This window comes from Borostomias antarcticus (assembly GCF_949987555.1).
Source record: "Borostomias antarcticus genome assembly, chromosome: 32".
NCBI lineage: Eukaryota > Metazoa > Chordata > Actinopteri > Stomiiformes > Stomiidae > Borostomias > Borostomias antarcticus.
The window spans coordinates 792,485-814,984 of record NC_140265.1 but is presented as its reverse complement, the minus strand read 5'-3'; the positions used below and the strand labels follow the sequence as shown (position 1 = coordinate 814,984).

At 46.2% G+C, this 22,500-nt stretch overlaps 1 protein-coding gene across 1 annotated transcript in view; it reads right to left on the bottom strand.

Moving 5' to 3' along the window:
* ncam2 (neural cell adhesion molecule 2) overlaps window positions 1–22,500 on the bottom strand; it is a gene marked incomplete at both ends in the record, with an annotated part of 254,244 nt that overhangs the window by 20,946 nt on the left and 210,798 nt on the right. The window contains 4 exon segments of the mRNA XM_084460451.1: window positions 6,600–6,769; window positions 9,007–9,124; window positions 17,425–17,562; window positions 18,923–19,066. Of these exon segments, the coding sequence (XP_084316577.1) occupies window positions 6,600–6,769; window positions 9,007–9,124; window positions 17,425–17,562; window positions 18,923–19,066 (570 nt within the window).

Genomic DNA, 22,500 nt, shown 5'->3' with positions numbered 1-22,500 from the left:
ACTTTGCAGATGAAGACACGTGTTTGTGAAAACACGTCATAGACGAAGACACGTGTTTATGAAAACACGTCATAGACGAAGACACGTGTTTATGAAAACACGTCGTAGACGAAGACACGTGTTTATGAAAACACATCGTAGACGAAGACACGTGTTTATGAAAACACATCGCAGATGAAGACACGTGTTTATGAAAACACGTTGTAGACGAAGACACGTGTTTATGAAAACACGTCGTAGACGAGGACACGTGTTTATGAAAACACGTCATAGACGAAGATACGTGTTTATGAAAACACGTCGTAGACGAGGACACGTGTTTATGAAAACACGTCATAGACGAAGACACGTGTTTATGAAAACACATCGCAGATGAAGGCACATGTACAGTCAGCCAAACTGCAATACTGCATCCTGCCACATGGTGAGAGCAACAACGCCAATGGCAGCCGCAGTAAAATGATATTACAACCCGCAACCACTAGGAGCAGTAGAGCACGGCTACAGGGGCAGTAAACTGCTACAGTGTAGTAGGCTATAGGCATCTTTGACAAGCTGGTTGCTGTTGCTTATAATGTAAGTTACATTTCTCAGTTTGACCAGTCTGAATTGCACACTGCTTTTTTGGATTAGCTACAGCAGAGACAGTAGCCGACATAAAATTGGTTATTTGAGGGTATATCATTTTACCAACTGATCAGACGTCATTCATTCTTTAGATTCAAACCCGGAAACTAGAGGTCGTCTCGGGTCATAAAATCGCTGTAACCCAGAGTGGTTTATTTCTTTATACAACGGTTATCAAATTGGTAAGATTTCACAAAATAAACGCACAGCAACATGAAATGCCATCATTTATTGAAAACAGCATCATTCTTCCGCCAAGCAATATAGTTCCTCAAGCTGCAAATGGTCGCCAAGCAACACAGGCAGGAATACAAGCTAATCAGCTACAACCAAAACATGGCAGACTTGACGTTGATAGCAGCTAGCTAGCTAGCCAGCCATGAATTATACTGTTCTGCTTGTTGGCTGTGCAACATATAAACATATAAAATATACTAGTGTTTCCAAATAAATGTTAAGCTTATAGACTATACTAGTGGAGGTTTTCGCACACCTCAGATAGGTTCGAGGAAATGACTGTAAGTCCCATGTAGTAAAAAGAAAAAACTCCCGCACACGATCCTTCACCTCAGTAGCCATGTTTCCATCCACTTGTCAATCGAATTGTGTGAGGATCGCTAAAAATATGAATGTGAATAAAGCCGGTGAACGTGCGTTTCCATCTAGAGCTTTAAATCGGATAAAGCATTTATCACAAAAGACTTTTATCGAACAAGAGAAAATCCGACGAGATCGACAGTACAAACTTTTTGTCGATTTTCATGACTTTTAATCAAATTTTACTGTTTCCATAAGGCATTTTTAATTTGATATAACTTAATTCGCATAAAACATGTGGATGGAAATATGGCTAGTGAGAGAACTTTATTAGTCAGTAAAATTGATGAAGGTCTAAAGAACCGAAACATCTAATAAAGTTTTCTCACCGAGGTGAAAGATCGTGTGCGGGAGTATTTCTTTTTACTAAGCTTATAGACTATGTCAATATACACAATACGATGTACAATATACACAATGTAATACAAAGTATGTAGTTTAAACTATAGGCAGTTATAACCTAAACTATTGTGCAACACTGAGTAAGGAGGTGGTCTGGAGTGGTCTGAACGCTGCGCTCAAACTTTTGCGGCCATTGTCGTTGTTGCTCTCAGCACATTGGCTGACTGTATCTGAAAACACACATCGCAGATGAAGACACTGTACATGAAAAGATGTGCAACGCTCACGCTGCGTCTGTGCATAATATTATTTTCCTGTTCCTCTTTTCATCACAGCGTTCTCTCTCTTCAACAGAAGGTCTCCTCTCTGGTACGTTCTAATCCCTGCAGAGTTCCCTCTGCTTCTGAAGTGACACAGCTGGTGGTGGAAATGGGGGGTGGGGGGGGGGGGGACCAAGTTCCAGGAGTAAAAGTGAACTTCCTTCCTCTCAGATTAAAAAAAACAAACTAGTCGAGACATCGGGTGAGAAGTTCAGTCATCCGGGAGAGACTCGGAGTAGAGCCGCTGCTCCTTTGCGTCGAAAGGAGCCATTTGAGGTGGTTCGGACATCTAGTGAGGATGCCTCCTGGGCGCCTCCCTAGGGAGGTGTTCCAGGCGTGTCCGGCTGGGAGGAGTATGCTCTACCTCAAAACTACCTCATAGCTCAAACTATACGCTCCCGATGAAATAATGTTGGAATGCAGCTGGAGTTGAAAGGTCGGCTAATGTGCTGGCTCCGCCCCTCCGCCCATATTTTGTGGCACTCCAGACTAGGAACAGCAAGAAGGTCCTGGGTTCGAATCCCGGTCGTTCCAGGTCCTTTCTGTGTGGAGTTTGCATGTTCTCCCCGTGCCTGCGTGGGTTCCCTCCGGGTACTCCGGCTTCCCCCACCATCATAAAGACATGCAACGTATGAATGAATGTTGGTCGGAGGGGCCGTAGGCGCTGATTTGCAGCCACACTTCTGTCAGTCTGCCCCAGGGCAGCTGTGGCTACAGATGTATCTGACCACCACCGGTATGACTGTGTCTGAATGAATACTGGACTCTGTAAAGCGCTCTGGGTATCATGAAGGGCGCTATATAAATCCTACTTGACTGAACAAGCTGATCTGCTCTGACCTGTGAGAGCCTGTAGTGGCTGGTTCAGATGAAGCACAGCACAACGACAAGAAGGCCGAACATCCCAGAAGGAACTGATTCTAACTATGATAAATTAATAGAATTTCCACGCTTAACAAAATCTCTTTTGAGAAACACTTAACACACTACTGCTTAAAGCCGACACCGTGGGAGTCATTACGATTCCAGTCATCCAGGTTGAGATTTCCTAAATTAGATAACCGCCTCTTTCTGGGGAATGGACTTCCAATGGCTCCTTGAATTCAATAACACAGCGCTATGCAATGGAGCTGGGTGTTTCATATAAACAAGTAGTGCTACTACGGTATCTGACACCAGGTACTGCTGCTACAGTGTCACGGTCTTGCCTACAACCCTGGATTTGACATTAGGCTATTGTTTGCCCAACGGTATAGTAATTTGTGCTTTGTCAGTCAAAAGCTATGTTTTGTAGCGGTCTCAACCGCCCGAACATGTGCTGTGATCCTAGGGAGGGTTGATGGATTAACGTAGCATTCTGCCGCACACGAAACATCTCACTGCTTTCACACCAATTCACCAGGGTCCAAGGTTGCTAGACATTTTTTATTGAACGTGAACATAAAGGAGGGAGGTGAACCAGTTATTTCAATTAAAACCGCATTTACGCTCGCGACAAACATGAATATTAGACCATGAGCTCATCTCAGCATAGCTGTAATAGCGTTGATATAATGGCATTGACCGTGGCCCATGACTAATCAAATAGTCTTTCAAGATTTCCCTTATATGAGTGGTTGGCTGAGTCCTTTCATCATAGAGAGGGCTGGATATGACGCTTCTGTGGAACCCAACCCAAACCAGCCGGCCAAAATATGTTCACATCACTTATCTGGCCCCCGGGTGATTACTGTTTTTTTGCTTCCCTCTGGAATATGTAGAGGTGGGTCGTATGCCCACCTCCCTTGTTCTCTGTAAAGCGCATTGTGTTGCCTCTGGGTATGAAATGCGCTATATAAATAAAGCTTTGATTGATTGATTGATTGATATGAAGACACGCACACGCACATACTTACACTGACACACACACACACTGTGACCTCCTCCCTGGGAATGGGAAATGGCTGCCACAAGGGTGTATCAGATTTGGACATGACAAATAATCTACAGACATTATTGTGAGACCATCTCACTGATTGGAATGCTGGTGATGCCAGGCATGAAATATCCACCCAGTCCGGCGCTGCCTGTGTCTGTTAAATAAATGTGGCGAGGCGCTTAACCGCTTCCTGCCTGGAAATTGTTTGCTGGTTATCCCGACTCGGGAGGTTACAACGCACACACACACGCGCACACAGACGCACATGCACACACATACTGACGTACATACACACACACACACACACCAGCCCGCAGCAAGCCTTGCGGAAGGTGGGGTTCTTTTTTTCTTTCTTCCAAAAGTAGACCCTATCGTAGTTTCTCCCTCATTTTTGATTTTGAGCTTCAAATTCTTCATTTCCTGCTTTCTGGGGACTTGGTGGTTATGCACCAACTTGTGCTGGATTAGCTGGTCTGCTGCTATTTTAACTACCAAGCTTTTATGATGAACTGGAAATATCTGTTCACTCAACAGCTCCACATATTGTGAAATTGCTTACCACGCCCCCCCCCCCCCCCCCCCACACACACACACACAGTTCTCAAGTTTAAAGATCACACCAACAGCAGAATACATTCAAGGTACTTTACTGTTTTGTCATCTCCGTCAATGCCTCTCCTCTCGTTGATGTACATGTCTCTCTCTGTCTCTTCTCTCCTCCCTCCATTCCACTCCTCCTCTCCTTGCATTCTCTGCTGATCTCTAATTTCCTTTCTTCATCATCCCCGCTTGTCTCTCTTCTACTCTCTCTCAATGCCTCTCCTCTTGTTGCCGTCTTTATGCCCCACATATCTGGAACAAACTTCCAGAAAACTGCAGGTCTGCTGCAACTCTTGGTTCTTTTAAAACAAGCCTGAAGACTTTTCTTTTTGCCACCGCTTTCTAAGAGGAGTTATGTTTATCTGAATACTGCACTGTAACTTTTATTCCTGTATTCTATTTGTCCTGCTTTTGGTTTTAAATGTCTATAATGTCTTGCTTTTTGTTTTAATGCTTTTAATTTGTCCTGCTTTTTTTTTTAAATGTCTATAATGTCTTGCTTTTTGTTTTAATGCTTTTAATGTCTCATGTAAAGCACCTTGAATTGCCCTGTGGCTGAAATGTGCTATATAAATAAACTTGCCTTGCCTTTGTCTTGACATTTATGGAATGAGAATACTGGTCAGTGCTAATCTTCTTGGGTGCATTTTGGAGTCCATGTTGACAGCTTCATCCACGTCCACTCCCATGTCATAGTGTGTGTGGCTGAGGGCCAGGGATGACAACTACTGTTTTTTTGCTTCCCTCTGGAATATGTAGAGAGTGGGTCGTATGCCCACCTCCCTTGTTCTCTGTAAAGCGCATTGTGTTGCCTCTGGGTATGAAATGCGCTACAAATAAAGCTTTGATTGATTGATTGATTGACAAGCGAGCCCCTCCCATGCGTTAGCATGCTAATAATGTAGCTAACATTAGCTATCTCAATTAGCTAGTTAGGTACTAAATATAACAACCTTACCCTGTTTCGCTCTTTTTCTGAACATTTGTTCAATATTTTGAGGCCGCTGCTTGTCTCCATTTGCGAGTCTCTCTGAGTTCTTAGCCGGCTGGATCGTTGGAAAATGGCGGTGCAGGATGCCGTACAGTGGGTTACTGTCTCATCTCACGCCTCGATTCCTAACGCAATCAATACCAAGATTAGGGCTTCGGTTTGGTTGACATTTTTTATTTCGGACTTAACTTCTGGACCTTTGGCCGTGAGGTGGGGTTCGTTCGAACCCTCCAACCCCCCCTGCTTATGGGCCTGCACACACACACACACACACACACACACACACACACACACACACACACACACACACACACAAAGAAAACACCCCTCAGTCTGTTCTCCTCCCATGTCTCTACTGTCAGGGGTAATGAAACTACAGGAACGAACAGTTGGTTCCCTGCTGCTCTTTGCAAAACAAAACTCCCTCCACTAACTTCTTCATTTAAATGTGCATTTTGAAAAAAAAATTGCCCAGCCGCGCACACACATCTTGATGACTAGAGCATAAATCTCCATACATTTCCATACGGAGGAAATGGCAATGCTGGGATAATCAGAGAGAAAAATATGCAGACAGCTTCACGAAAAATGAAAATTAAACTTTTATGAGAAGCGCATCAAGGATCACACAATAAATGAGGTATCTCTTTCCGTTGCAAATGCATCGGATTGACGCCGCCGCGTGATTGGATGAGAATGCCTGGGACCCCGGGTTTATTTTCTCTCCTTTTTCTTTCGTGTGAATATAAATAGACTACGACAAGCTGTCGCCGTAAAAAGCGCTTCCACAGAAAGTGTCTGTAGGTGTTCAGGTAGGCTCGTTTGTAAAAGAGCCATCGTGTGCACTCTCTCGGCAGAGTATGTATAATACAGCACGCAGTCACACACTGTTGTTTACTTTGGGGAAAACTGAAGATGCTGAGAGACGCATTAGTTCAGTGAGGCGCTGGGTCAGGAGAATGCTGTGGTCATTATGTACCAACTCAATGGCATTTAACACTAGAACAGCCGTGGGTGGGTCATGTGACCCATGCGACTACATTAAAACATAATTCTCTGCAACCGTTCAAGTTACAGCGCCCTGCTTTCATGACTTCTCCTAGATATGTGCGTTTTATGTGTGTGTGTGTGTGTGTGTGTGTGTGTGTGGGGGGGGGGGGGGGGTCAGATGGAGCTCGGGGGGGGGGGGGGGGTGTTTCCCTACCGAACACTTTGAGGAAGAGCTCCTTTTCCTGGACGCCGGCCTTGTTGGTGGCCCTGCAGGCGTAGGCGCCGCCGTCGCCCTGTCGGATGCTGCGGATGGTCAGGGTGCTCCGCCCCCCGTCCAGGGCGCTGAACGCGTACCGCTCCGACGGCTCCAGCTGCTGACCCTTCCTGCACAGAGGTGGGGGGGGGGGGGGGTAAGCAGAGATTACCAGTGACTGCTTAGGTGGAGGAAGGAAGGAAGGAAGGAAGGAAGGAAGGAAGGAAGGAAGGAAGGCGGGAAGGTAGGAATTAATGAATGAATTAAGAAAGGAAAGAAGGAAGGAAGGAAGGAAGGAAGGAAGGAAGGAAGGAAGGAAGGAAGGAAGGAAGGAAGGAAGGAAGGAAGGCGGGAAGGTTGGAATTAATGAATGAATGAATGAAGAAAGGAAAGAAGGAAGGAAGGAAGAAGGATGGAAGAAAGAAAGAAAGAAAGAAAGAAAGAAAGAAAGAAAGAAAGAAAGAAAGAAAGAAAGAAAGAAAGAAAGAAAGAAAGAAAGAAAGGAAGGAAGGAAGGAAGGAAGGAGCGAGCGAGCAAATGAGCCAAACGAGTGAATGAACAAATGAATATTTAGTATCTTGTCCCTTATTTGATATCTCATGATGGGTCGGGTCATGTGACCCGTCTCTCCCAGGATTATTCAGACGCCTTAAATACAGAACAGACTAAACGGCTAGAACTAAACGTTTGGGAACTTGTTTCAAACCACACACAGCAGCAGCCTTCAAATAATGACCGGTGCACTGCACTCTTCAGGAATGCATACACAAATTAATACACACAAGCAAACATACACACTCACACACACATACACACACACACACTACACTGTGATAGCCCATGTCTCTCTGGGTAAGGCGATATTCACAACTTTGGCGAACATTCCCAACACGTTCTGCTAATGTGTTCACATTCTTAGAGCATTCTTAGAAGAAATGATCGCTAGCTGGGTGAAAGCGTGCTATGAGGTCACCACAGAAGAGTGATAACCCTCGCAGGCCGCGCAGGAAATGAACGCCAGGATCACAGGAAGGACGCTCACACAGGATATTACTCTGCCGACTGACCGACCACCAGGACCCACAACAGGAAATGGAGGCAGAGATGACAGAAATAACAGGGGAAGATGAAGGTGTGTGTGTGTGTGTGTGTGTGTGTGTGTGTGTGTGTGTGTGTGTGTGTGTGTGTGTGTGTCCGTTAAAGCTGGCTATTGAACGTGTTACTAGGCGTAGAGTGGTGAGGATGGACCTGACTCCTATAAACTATATGTTGTTGTGGTGACTCTCAAACTGGGAACCATTTTGTCAACGTGGGATTGAATTATGGTAACATTGTCAAAATATGGTAGAGAAGCTGTCCCAGCGGCCAAAGTCTGAGTTGTAAAAAAAAGAGAGAAAAATAAATGTTTGGTTGATTTGTCAAATGGATTTGACTGTATATACTGTAAATAAAGTGTGATTTGATTTGATTTGAATCAAAATCTCTTCATTCAGGCCGTCTTGTGGGATGACATACAGTACGAAGTGAAGATGTTTACACAAGCTGGAAGACTTCTTCCCACACAACAGTGTCGGTTTCACGAGGCAGAAAACACGAGCGTGCAGTGGGTGAGCTCTCTGTTCATTTAATTAAGATGTTTGCGCCTGGTGGCAGGAGGATGATCTTCCAGTGGGCGGCAATTAAATGTACCTCATCAACTAACATTCCAGCTGGAGGAAGTTGATGAATGACCTATGCTCTCCAAAGAGCAAAAGGGTTTAAGTCAAGTAAGCAAATCAACTAACATACTAATCAACAGTTCAGTACAAGCTGCCAGAGGAATAGGAGAGAGTGTATTTATCTCGGAAGGAATAGGACAGATTGTATTTACCTCAGAAGGAATAGGTTTGTATTTAGCTCTCGCAGCTGTGATGTGTTTCAGTCGGCTCACACTAGACCTGTCTGCCTTCTGTGTGCGTGCATAAATATTGTATTGTGTTATTCCTTATTAAACATACATCGGTATGTATACATAATGCATTGGTACTAAACAATACAGATACAATTCATATGCTGCTACTGTGCAAGAGGGAGTCGCTGGGGAGAGTAGTAACCCTTTCGATACGACCACTTCACCGGCAACATTTTAAAAATATCTAACAAATATTTAATAATATAAAAAAAATATCTAACAAATCTAAAAAATTCCTCACTCCGACACTTGCTGAAAGCTGAGAAACTGCGCTTCCTAGTATTATAGGGAAAATCCAATTAATATTCAAAATGTTATGCTACTTTCAGGGTTAAAAGGGTTAAACATCCAGGTTCAGGCAGACAGAACACAGATGGAGAGACGTATGTAAGTGAGCAGACGGAGAGGGGGGGGTACCTGTGCCAGGTGACCTCAGGGTCAGGTGAGCCGGAGGTGACGCAGGTGAAGGTCACCGACTCCTGGTAGTCGGCCGTGGCGTTGAAGGACTGCTGTGTCACGGACAGCACGGGCGGGACTGAGAGAAAGACAGCACAGATGGCTCAGTCAGATTCAGAGTCAGACGTAGAGTCACAGAGGTAGAGTCAGAGTCAGATTTAGAGTCAGACGTAGAGTCACAGAGTTAGAGGGAGAGTCAGAGTCAGATTCAGAGTCAGACGTAGAGTCAGACGTAGAGTCACAGAGTTAGAGGTAGAGTCAGAGTCAGATTCAGAGTTAGAGGGAGAGTCAGATTCAGAGTTAGAGGGAGAGTCAGAGTCAGATTCAGAGTTAGAGGTAGAGTCAGAGTCAGAGTTAGATTCAGTTAGAGGTAGAGTCAGATTCAGAGTCAGAGTCAGATTCAGTCAGAGGTAGAGTCAGATTCAGAGTTAGAGGTAGAGTCAGATTCAGTTAGAGGTAGAGTCAGATTCAGATTCAGATTCAGATTCAGATTCAGATTCAGATTCAGAGTTAGAGGTAGAGTCAGAGTCAGAGTCAGAGTCAGAGTCAGATTCAGAGTTAGAGGTAGAGTCAGATTCAGATTCAGATTCAGATTCAGATTCAGAGTCAGATTCAGAGTTAGAGGTAGAGTCAGAGTCAGAGTTAGAGTTAGAGGTAGAGTCAGATTCAGATTCAGATTCAGATTCAGATTCAGATTCAGATTCAGAGTTAGAGGTAGAGTCAGAGTCAGATTCAGAGTTAGAGGTAGAGTCAGATTCAGATTCAGATTCAGATTCAGATTCAGATTCAGATTCAGATTCAGAGTTAGAGGTAGAGTCCGAGTCAGATTCAGATTCAGATTCAGATTCAGATTCAGATTCAGATTCAGAGTTAGAGGTAGAGTCAGAGTCAGATTCAGAGTTAGAGGGAGAGTCAGATTCAGAGTTAGAGGGAGAGTCAGAGTCAGATTCAGAGTTAGAGGTAGAGTCAGAGTCAGAGTTAGATTCAGTTAGAGGTAGAGTCAGATTCAGAGTCAGAGTCAGATTCAGTCAGAGGTAGAGTCAGATTCAGAGTTAGAGGTAGAGTCAGATTCAGTTAGAGGTAGAGTCAGATTCAGATTCAGATTCAGATTCAGATTCAGATTCAGATTCAGATTCAGATTCAGAGTTAGAGGTAGAGTCAGAGTCAGAGTCAGAGTCAGAGTCAGATTCAGAGTTAGAGGTAGAGTCAGATTCAGATTCAGATTCAGATTCAGATTCAGAGTCAGAGTCAGATTCAGAGTTAGAGGTAGAGTCAGAGTCAGAGTTAGAGTTAGAGGTAGAGTCAGATTCAGATTCAGATTCAGATTCAGATTCAGATTCAGATTCAGAGTTAGAGGTAGAGTCAGAGTCAGATTCAGAGTTAGAGGTAGAGTCAGATTCAGATTCAGATTCAGATTCAGATTCAGATTCAGATTCAGATTCAGAGTTAGAGGTAGAGTCCGAGTCAGATTCAGATTCAGATTCAGATTCAGATTCAGAGTTAGAGGTAGAGTCAGAGTCAGATTCAGAGTCAGATTCAGATTCAGATTCAGAGTCAGATTCAGAGTTAGAGGTAGAGTCAGAGTCAGATTCAGATTCAGATTCAGATTCAGATTCAGATTCAGATTCAGAGGTAGAGTCAGAGTCCAGTCAACATGCTGTAGAAGGCAGGGGCCCCGGAACAGAGCACACCGCCAAAATTCATATACTGTATTTGCTGCATGCACAATACATGGGTAAATTTTGACTAACGTGATCTCGACTGAAATAGTTTCCTGTGGGTGGCTCTCTTTTAATTTAATTAAGATGTTATCAAGGTATCTTAACAGTTAGTGCCTGTTGGGAGGATGATGATCTTCCAGTGGGCGACAATAAAATTTAATTAATCAATTAACATACTAATCAAAAACAGTACAAGCTGCCAGAAGGAATAAGACAGTGTATTTATCTCAGAAGGAATAAGACAGTGTATTTATCTCTGTAAGAATAGTTATCTCAGAAAGAATATGACAGTATTTATCTCTGTAAGAATAGTTATCTCTGAAGGAATAGGACAGAGTATTTATCTCAAAAGTACTAGGACAGAGTATTTATCTCAAAAGGAATAGGACAGAGTATTTATCTCAAAAGGAATAGGACAGAGTATTTATCTCTGAAGGAATAGGACAGAGTATTTATTCCAAAAGGAATAGGACAGAGTATTTATTCCAAAAGGAATAGGACAGAGTATTTATCTCAAAAGGAATAGGACAGAGTATTTATTCCAAAAGGAATAGGACAGAGTATTTATTCCAAAAGGAATAGGACAGAGTATTTATTCCAAAAGGAATAGGACAGAGTATTTATCTCAAAAGGAATAGGACAGAGTATTTATCTCAAAAGGAATAGGACAGAGTATTTATTTCTGAAGGAATAGGACAGCGTATTTATTTCTGAAGGAATAGGACAGAGTATTTATTTCTGAAGGAATAGGACAGAGTATTTATCTCTGAAGGAATAGGACAGTATATTTATCTCTGAAGGAATATGACAGTATTTATCTCTGAAGGACTAGGACAGAGTATTTATTTCTGAAGGAAGATAGAGAAGAATTAGAGGTAGAGACAGAGTCGAGTCAGATTCATAATCCATGAGGCAGAATCAACGACAAAATCCCGAGTTAGAGGTCGATGTAGAGGCACACTAAGAATTAGGCGTTCTCATGAGCAGTCCACGGAGAACTACCCGAGTGTTAACAGCTTTCTCAAACCCCCTGCCAACCACTGTAGCTGTAGCTCAGTTGGTAGAGCGGGTCGTTCAGTGATCGAAGGGTCAATGGTTCGAATCCCAGCTCCGACTGTCCACATGTCGAAGTGTCCTTGAGCAAGACACCTAACCCCATATTGCTCCCAATGAGCAGGTTAGCACCTTGCATGGCAGCTGCCGCCATTGGTGTGTGAATGTGTGTGAATGGGTGAATGAGAGGTCATTGTAAAGCGCTTTGAGTACCGCTAAGGTGGAAAAGCGCTATATAAGTGCCGTCCATTTAGCATTTACAGTGTAACACATACGCATGAAAAGCAAGTATGGATAGATAGAGCAGAAAAAGATAAGAGCTTGACCTTAGAAGCCATTGATAACGCTGCCGAGGAGCACAGGTCCCACCTGCTCAACACACAGACACGAGCCTCGCGATGCCCCTCTAACCGTTGAAACGGAACCGGTATACATCACGGAACCGTAGCCCACGGAACCATAGCCCGCGGACCAGCGCCACTCAGCCATCCATCCAGACGTTTCCAGCTGTCACTCGCTTCCTGTCAGCAGGGGGCTCTTCCTGTCAGCAGGGGGGCTCTTCCTGTCAGCGGGGGGGCTCTTCCTGTCAGCAGGGGGCTCTTCCTGTCAGCAGGGGGGCACTTCCTGTCAGCAGGGGGGCTCCCTCAGTCTGGCCCCTGAGAGCCGCTACGCTGACATGGGAGTGAATGGCAGCTCTATGGTGCAAACATGCATCTACCTCAGCTCACACCGCTCAGAGAATTCCTCCATCCATCCATCCCTCCCTCGCTCTCTCTCTCGCTCTCTCCCCCTCGCTCTCTCTCTCCTCCTCCCTCTCTCTCCCTCCCTCTCTCTCTCTCTGCCCCTCCCTCTCTCTCCCTCGCTCTCTCTCCCTCCCTATCTCCCTCCCTCTCTCTCTCCCCCTCCCTCTCTCTCCCTCACTATCTCTCCCTCCCTCTCTCTCTCCCTCCCTCTCTCTCTCCTCCTACCTCCCTATCTCCCTCTCTCTCTCCCCCTCCCTCTCTCTCCCCCTCCCTCTCTCTCCCTCCCTCCCTATCTCTCCCTCCCTCTCTCACTCCCCCTCCCTCTCTCTACCTCCCTCCCTATCTCTCCCTCTCTCTCCCTCCCTATCTCTCTCCCTCCCTCTCTCTCTCCCCCTCCCTCTCTCTCCCCCTCCCTCTCTCTCCCTCTCTCTCTCTCCCTCCCTCTCTCTCTCCCCCTCCCTCTCTCTCCCCCTCCCTCTCTCTCCCTCCCTCCCTATCTCTCCCTCCCTCTCTCACTCCCCCTCCCTCTCTCTACCTCCCTCCCTATCTCTCCCTCTCTCTCCCTCCCTCCCTATCTCTCCCTCCCTCTCTCACTCCCCCTCCCTCTCTCTACCTCCCTCCCTATCTCCCTCCCTCTCTCCCCCTCCCTATCTCTCTCCCTCCCTCTCTCCCTCCCTCCCTCTCTCTCTCCCCCTCCCTCTCTCTCTCCCCCTCCCTCTCTCTCCCTCCCTCTCTCTCCCCCTCCCTCTCTCTCTCCCTCCCTCTCTCTCTCCCCCTCCCTCCCTATCTCCCTCCCTCCCTCTCTCCCCCTCCCTCCCTTCCTCCCTCTCTCTCTCCCCCTCCCTCTCTCCCTCCCTCCTTCTCAGTCCCTCTCCCTCCCTATCTCCCTCCCTCCCTCTCTCTCCCTCTCTCTCCCTCCCCCTCCCTCCCTCCCTCTCTCTCCCTCTCTCTCCCTCCCCCTCCCTCCCTCCCTCTCTCTCCCTCCCTCCCTCTCCCTCCCTCCCTCCCTCCCTCCTTCTCAGTCTCTCTCCCCCTCCCTCTCTCTCCCTCCCTCTCTCTCTCCCCCTCCCTCTCTCTCTCCCCCCTCCCTCTCTCTCCCCCTCCCTCTCTCTCCCTCCCTCCATATCTCTCCCTCCCCCTCTCTCTCTCCTCCTCCCTCTCTCTCCCTCCCTATCTCCCTCCCTATCTCCCTCCCTCTCTCTCCCCCTCCCTTGCTCTCTCTCTCCCCCTCCCTCTCTCTCCCTCCCTCCCTATCTCTCTCCCCCTCCCTCTCTCTCTCTCCCTCTCTCTTCCTCCCTATCTCCCTCCCTATCTCTCTCCCTCCCTCTCTCCCCCTCCCTCTCTCTCCCTCCCTCCCTCTCTCCCCCTCCCTCTCTCTCCCCCTCCCTCTCTCTCCCCCTCCCTCTCTGTCCCTCCCTCCCTATCTCCCTCCCTCTCTCTCTCTCCTCTCCCTCCCCCTCCCTCTCTCTCCCTCCCTCTCTCCCCCCCTCCCTCTCTCCCTCCCTCCCTCCCTCTCTCTCTCCCCCTCCCCCTCTCCCTCCCTCCCTCCCTCCCTATCTCCCTCCCTCTCTCTCTCTCCCCCTCCCTCTCTCTCTCCCTCCCTCTCTCCCTCCCTCCCTCCCTCTCTCTCTCTCCCCCTCCCTCTCTCCCTCCCTCCTTCTAAGTCTCTCTCCCTCCCTCTAAATCTACCTCTCGTTCCCTCAGTCAAACAAACAGTCGTAAAACGTATCGTAAACACAGCGCATAAACACTCCGAAATGCACGCAGTCAATTGCATCGGCATAATACACCTGCACATGTGTATGCGCCTACTACATATACCCGGTACTGTACAGGCCATCACTCATACTTACTGTACCTCACATGCACTGCCTCTCACACATGCAGAACATAAACCATTCTTGCATTCAACCTGCCTCGCACACGCCTAGACTGCTCTCACATTCAATTGAATCTCTCTCTCTCTCTCACACACACACACACACACACACACACACAGACACACACACACACACAGAATAAAAAAGCTCTTGCTAATTCCACGCTCGCACAAGCCTGTACATTGCTCTCGTATTCACAAGCGAACCTCTCACATGCGCTCAGAGAGCTTATTAATGAGCGAATGAATGCTCTCACGCAGCGCTTAAATGTTCACACATCCCGTACGCATGTGTGAGTGCTTCGGGGGTGTGAGCGTGCGAGGGCACTAATATGCACTGGTGAACCTGAGAGCTATGCAATAACATTTATGTACGTGTGAGAGGCAAAGTTATGGCCGAAACGACACCTTATACTACGCGCCACTTCACACACACACACACACACACACACACACACACACACACACACACACACACACACACACGGTAAATTAATGTGTCATGCTTTCGGGGAATGTGAGTGGACTTTATAATAACGTTAAAGCTGGACTCCGATCTGGGGCCGTAGTAACGAGAGACCACAGGAGTGAGCAGAGCCAGAGTCTCTCTGACAGGATTATCATTGATCTCCCCGCTGATCTCCCTTCTCCAAAAAGAGAGACCGTCTATCCGCCACAGTCCCGCGGTGAGGCTCGCTGGCGCGTCTCCGTTAACGGCAGAGCCCGCCCGCCCGCCGTGACCGAGCGCCTCACCCAGCATGCTTTGCAGCACGGCGTACCGAGGGCGTGAGAACGACTCAACAGCTAAAAAACACAAGTCTTTCCAGCTTCACTGTCTAGAAAAAGTTCTGTTCAGTCGGCAAAGAACCAGCGCTCACGGGTAAACCGTTTCTGTTTTATTACTGTGAAGAACTTTGAATTGAATTTGCTTGTATGAAACGGTGCAATATAAATAAACTTCTGATGTGATTTTGAGGATCGTTCAATAATTTCTCATAGCGCACGGGCGGGGGGAGAGACGACGGGCGATTCTGCCACAAAATGGCCGCCCTCAGCGTTCCCTCAGTGGTAGCAGGGAACCATGAGGCAGAGAAATGCAGCACATATTCGATTATATTTGTGCAGTCTCTCTCTGTACGCTGCCCCGGAGCCAATCGCAACAACTCATTCAAGGTCACCTGACTAAGGGGGTCTCTTAACCCCGCCCGCCCGCGCCGTCCCACTCCAATTTATAAAAAGACTAAAGGTTGCTGGAAGTTTGAACAGACGCGTCAGGCCGATGGCTATAATCAGAAGTGAGTCAGGCTCGGTTCCCCTGCTAACTCTTCCTCTTAGCTGATGAATCAGACGGGGGGAGGGGGGGAGGTTCGGGGGGTGGGGGGGGAGGTTCGGGGGGGCGCCGCTCTACAGATTTAACCTCCCAGCCCACCAGGCCGTCAGCGGGAGGCGGGCCCTTCGACGCATCATCATCATCTCACACCTGCTTTGATGATAACAGCAGTCGGGGGGTCAGGGAGAGCGGAGGCGGGTCTGTTGTTGAGCTGCATGCTAAATCTGTGCCGCGCGGTAGTGCGGCGCAATGATAAAAGCACACGATGGTTCCTAGGGTGTTTTGGTTCCTATGGCGTTTTTTTTGTATCCCCATCATCAACGACAGTCTTTGGTAATTATGTCTAATTGATGTTTTCAGTTGCTTTGCACAGGTGCGTTCATATCATGTACAGTAGGAGGAGGAAACGCCGTGTACTTCAGTCCTCATGGATCACAACTAACTAGTTACTTCTAGTGCACTTCAGGCGTGTACTTGTATACTTCTACAGAACAGTGTCTGAGCAGTCTAGGTCTTCACTTACAGGGCTCTTTGAGGGGAACTTCCTTTGAAAAACACACACACACACATGCACGCACACACACATACACACACACACATGCGCGCACACACACGCACGCGCGTGTACACACATATTCAACGGCACGGACTGCACATTATCCCATCTCGGCTGCGTACGGTGAGCGTCATGTTGCCAAGATAATAGGTCTCGGCTCATTGAGCAGGCTTATTGAATCTTCCTCAGAACTAAACGTGGGGGCTCTAAATTGAATGCAATCCATGTTTTTTTGGCCATGGCCTTATTACATTAGATGGGAAGACCTCGATAGCCGAGGCAATATCGTCTCCAGCCATGCAGAACAGGTTCTTATAGCTTTGAGACATCACCCTGCGATCACTCTGACATTTCTCAGTCGACTCACTTCCTGCAGTAAAGGGAGGACAAATGAGCACATTAAAACGACACCCTTTCGATTTTGGACTACAGAGCCCAGAGCCGGTCTTAATTGAAACAGTCCATCACAGGGGGAGAGGCGAGGGAAAGCGAGTAGCATTAAGCATACCTGATAACGAGGCTGTCTCAACAAGTCTGCCTTCCTTAGGATTCAACACCTGTCGGAATCAACAAGTTCATTCTCATGCCGGTAACTGAATCTTGAGTCCCTTGTTTGACTCTTGGACACGGGACTTAATGGAATCTATGATTCAATGAATGATTCAGTAGCCATGTTTCCGTCCACACGTTTTATGCGAATTAAGTTCTATCGAATTAAAAATGCCTTATGGAAACGGTAAAATTCGATTAAAAATCATGAAAATCGACAAAAGGTTTGTACTGTCGATCTCGTCGGATTTTCTCTTGTTCGATAAAAGTCTTTTGTGATAAATGCTTTATCCGATTTAAAGCTCTAGATGGAAACGCACGTTCACCGGCTTTATTCGCATTCATATTTTTAGCGATCCTCACACAATTCGATTGAGAAGTGGATGGAAACATGGCTAGTGACTCATATTATGCATATTATGCTGCTGTAGTTTATTCCTTCTGACTCTCTGATTGGTGTGATTCAAAAGGACCGCGTGGCGGGGGAGGAAGTGGTAGCTAACGGCGCGTCGGTGGCCTAGTAGCTAAAGAAACGCTAGCTAACTCACCGTTCACCACCACGGCGATATCCACAAAGTCGATCTCGCCGCGCGCCTCGACGCGCGCCTCGCAGCGGTACACACCCTCGTCCGCCTTCGTCACCTTGTGGATCTGGAGGTTGTTGTTGGGCAGGACCTGGAACCTGCCTAAGAGAGAGAGAGAGAGAGAGAGAGAGAGAGAGAGAGAAAGAGAGAGAGAGAGAGAGAGAGAAAAGAGCAATAGCAATTGTTTAATAAACACATTTTCTGCACTATTAACCCATGTCTGTCGCTCTATTTCAACGTATTGCTGTTTCATCTGTATGCAGCTGTGTGTGCTGCTATTTTGTCCAGGGCTCACCTGAAAAAATGATGTAAATCTCAGTGTGACTGGTTACATTTCAGAACAACTGAACAACTTACTTATTAAATAGTAATAATTCTGAATTAGTTATTTTGCGCATCTGGAAAACATCTAGCAGAGTCCAGTTAGCATGCCTAGTCAACAAGAAAGCATCAACCCTACTGCTAAACATAAACCTCCTGTACCCACGGGTCGGGCTACACCAGCTCCATCTCACCAGCGGCCAATAAAATAAAGATATTTCCAACTGGTTTTGTAGCAGATTTCTATGACTGTGGATGAATATCATGTGCCCGTCATCCTCTTGACAGCTTGTGTGTTTTCACTGTCAGCAAAGCCTGATAGAATAGAATAGAATATAATAGAATAGAACAGAATGTCTTTATGGTCATTGTACCACTTCCTTCCTGCTGAGGTTCACCACCTCTAGCAGCGTCTCTCCGCCCCTCGTCTGCCCAGACTAACAGCATCTCTACTACAGAAGCTGTTCTGCATACTGCTCATTAAAACAGCGCATCATATGAATCTACGGGACACACTCTGGCACATCAAAGCAGCGCGTGCTCTTAACCAGCTCATTACGTTGTGAGCATCGCATCGACTTGTTGATTTGAGTCGTTATGTTTCTCTCATTAGTGTTTTGGTGCAATTAGAGACGTGGGGTCACTCTCAGGATAATCATATGAAGCTATAATTATCTTTTACAAATGATGTAAAACAAGTTTTAGTGCAGTTATTGGTGAGTTGTTAGTGTACTGTGGACTGGCAACACATTGTTGCTTCATTTGTTCCCAGATTTCTAAAGGCTTGTCCAGATACAACAGCCAAGATGGCTCTAAGCAGATATTACATACACCATATTACTACCATTATTATTATTATTATTATTATTATGTACCATATTAGAATGAGGATTTTTTTTTTTTTCTTGATTGTTAAAAAACGGAATTTTCAAAACTCCACATTGATTGATTGATTTGTATTTATTTTTAAGACAGGGACAAGGTACAGTAGACATTTACCCTATAGAATAGGGAGAGATGCACTGTACAAGGTTATAGCTAAACAGCTAATTTACACCCGCAGTCCCTGGGCAAATGAAAAACATGTCAAATGGTACTTATCACGAGAAGCTAGCAGTGTGTGTTCCTCAGCTTGACTTACTGTAGTGCTCGTCGGTGATCTCCATGCCGTGATAGTACCACGCTACCACGGGAACCGGCGAGCTGATGACGTCACAGATCACCTCCGCCACATCGCCGTGGCCGAACTCCTGGGGGGACTGCACCGCCCGAAACGTCAGCTTCTCTGCAAACACAAAGACGACGTCACACACAAACATGTCACACGCAAACACGTCACACACAAACATGTCACGCGCAAACATGTCACACGCAAACATGTCACACACAAACATGTCACACACAAACATGTCACACACAAACATGTGACACGCAAACATGTCACACACAAACACGTCACACACAAACACGTCACACACAAAGACGATGTCACACAAACATGTCACACACAAACATGTCACACACAAACACGTCACACACAAACACGTCACACACAAACCCGTCACACGCAAACATGTCACACGCAAACATGTCACACACAAACACGTCACACACAAACACGTCACACACAAACACGTCACACGCAAACACGTCACACGCAAACATGTCACACGCAAACATGTCACACGCAAACACGTCACACACAAACACGTCACACACAAACACGTCACACGCAAATACGTCACACACAAACATGTCACACGCAAACACGTCACACACAAACATGTCACACACAAACATGTCACACACAAACATGTCACACACAAACACGTCACACGCAAACATGTCACACGCAAACATGTCAGACACAAATATGTCACACGCAAACACGTCACACGCAAACATGTCACACACACAAATGTCACACACAAACACGTCACACACAAACATGTCACACGCGAACACGTCACACGCAAACACGTCACACGCAAACACGTCACACGCAAACACGTCACACGCAAACACGTCACACACAAACACGTCACACACAAACACGTCACACGCAAACATGTCACACGCAAACATGTCACACGCAAACACGTCACACACAAACACGTCACACACAAACACGTCACACGCAAACATGTCACACGCAAACACGTCACACGCAAACACGTCACACGCAAACACGTCACACGCAAACACGTCACACGCAAACATGTCACACGCAAACACGTCACACGCAAACATGTCACACGCAAACACGTCACACGCAAACATGTCACACGCAAACACGTCACACGCAAACACGTCACACACAAACACGTCACACACAAACATGTCACACGCAAACATGTCACACACAAACATGTCACACATACACACCTCACACACAAACACGTCACACACAAACATGTCACACTCAAACACGTCACACACAAACACGTCACACGCAAACATGTCACACACAAACACGTCACACACAAACATGTCACACGCAAACATGTCACACACAAACATGTCACACGCAAACACGTCACACACAAACATGTCACACACAAACATGTCACACGCAAACACGTCACACACAAACATGTCACACGCAAACACGTCAGGAGCACGTTGACACAAAGTCAATCGACAGGTTCAAACGTGACACGATGACAAGCTGATACACAATGGCTAGTGTTGATTTAGTAGCTGATTGATGGAGCCAGCTAAACAACACAACACAAATCAATTTTATAAGTTATCAGTCCCACACAACCCTGGTGCAGCCCTACATAAATCTGTCAAATTGCTTTTATTGCCGTTTCCCCACTGCGCATAGCTACTGGACATTAACATTCATGAGGCGGCAGGGTAGATCCATTCTGCTCTGTTTCAATCAAACGATCGATTCATCCCTCCCGACCCTGGCCCCGACTTCTGAACTCGACCTCTGAACCCGGCCTCTCCTCAAGTCACACCTGGTCCTCCTCCGACCACGCCTGTGCTCAGGCGTTACGCGATACGGAGCGTACCGTCCCCCGCGGAGCGCTCGCCATGTCTGCGACGCCCTCGTGAAACCGTGAATAAATCAACGACGGCTCCATTTGTTCCCGGCGCCTCCGCTAGATCACTGACGAACGGCCATTTTAGCATTCTGCACTTTGATTAATGCCAGGCTGCTCTCCGCAATGAGGTTGTTTATCAAACCCCTGTCCTTATGCACTTTAGTGGCTCGCACCCACGTCTCCACAGCCCTGCCTCATCTTCTGCATGGATGCAGCGCCATGTTTTTCTAATTCATGTTGCAGATGTAGTTTTTGATTTTCTCTCTCAAGCCATGTTTCCATCCACTCGTCAATCGAATTGTGTGAGGATCGCTAAAAATATGAATGCGAATAAAGCCGGTGAACGTGCGTTTCCATCTAGAGCTTTAAATCGGATAAAGCATTTATCACAAAAGTCTTTTATCGAACAAGATCAACAACATGTTGTGATCAGTCTTAGTATTACTGGATCTCAGCGCTGCATTCATGGTCGATCACAACATATTACTAGGCTGACTGAAAAACTGGCTGGAAATTTCTAGAACAAATCAACGATTGGATGTGCCAGAACTTTTTCGAACTAAACAAAGATAAAACTGAAGTCATTGTTTTTGGAGCCAAAGAAGAATGAGTAAAGGTCGTAATGCTCAGCTTTAATCAGTTACGCTAAAAACAACAAACGAAGCCAGAAATCTTGGTGTAGTCATGGACTCAGACCTGCATTTCAACAGTCACATTAAGAGGTGCACAAAGTCAGTCTACTATCACCTGAAGAATATATCAAGGATTAAAGGATTTACGTCTCAGCAGCATTTGGGAAAATGTGTCCATGTGTTTATCTTCAGTAGACTCGACTACTGTACAGCTGATTCAGAACGCTGCTGCTCGAGTCCTCACTAAGACTAAGAAAGTGGATCACATCACTCCAGTACTAAGGTCTTTACACTGGCTTCCTGTCAAAGAATTGACTTTAAAATACTGCTGTTGGTTTATAAAGCACTGAATGGTTTAGGGACAAAATCTGATCTGCTGCTACGTTATAAACCATCCAGACCTCTCAGGTCGTCTGGCACAGGCCTGCTTTCTGTCCCCAGAGTTAAAACAAAACATGGAGAAGCAGCTCAGTTTTTATGCTCCACATATCTGGAACAAACTTCTAGAAAACTGCCGGTCTGCTGCAACTCTCAGTTCTTTTACATCAAATAATTATTAATTCGTTCACTGCACTGTTACATTTATTCTTGTATTTTATTTGTAATAAGTTATAATGCGTTTTTTTTTTCATTTTATATGTCCTTTCATAATGTTTTTCTTGCACTTTTTCTTCATGCTTTCAATGCTTCATGTAAAGCACTTTGAATCGCATCGCTGCTGAAATATGCTAAACAACAAAAACTAGCCTTGACTAGGAATAAACCCACACAGCTAAAACAACATCCTGGCACTGGAGCACAGAACGGCAAGTTGTGCTTTTCCTACTCGTGTTTAAGCATTCATGGGATTCATTCTGTTTTGTCTGTGAAATGTCTCCACCTTTTAACGCAGATGTAAACAGTGTGTGTGTGTGTGTGTGTGTGTGTGTGTGTGTGTGTGTGTGTGTGTGTGTGTGAGAGAGAGAGAGACAGGTCTGTTTTGTCGGTGAAATGTCTCCGCCTTTTAAAAGCAGATGTAAACAGTGTGTGTG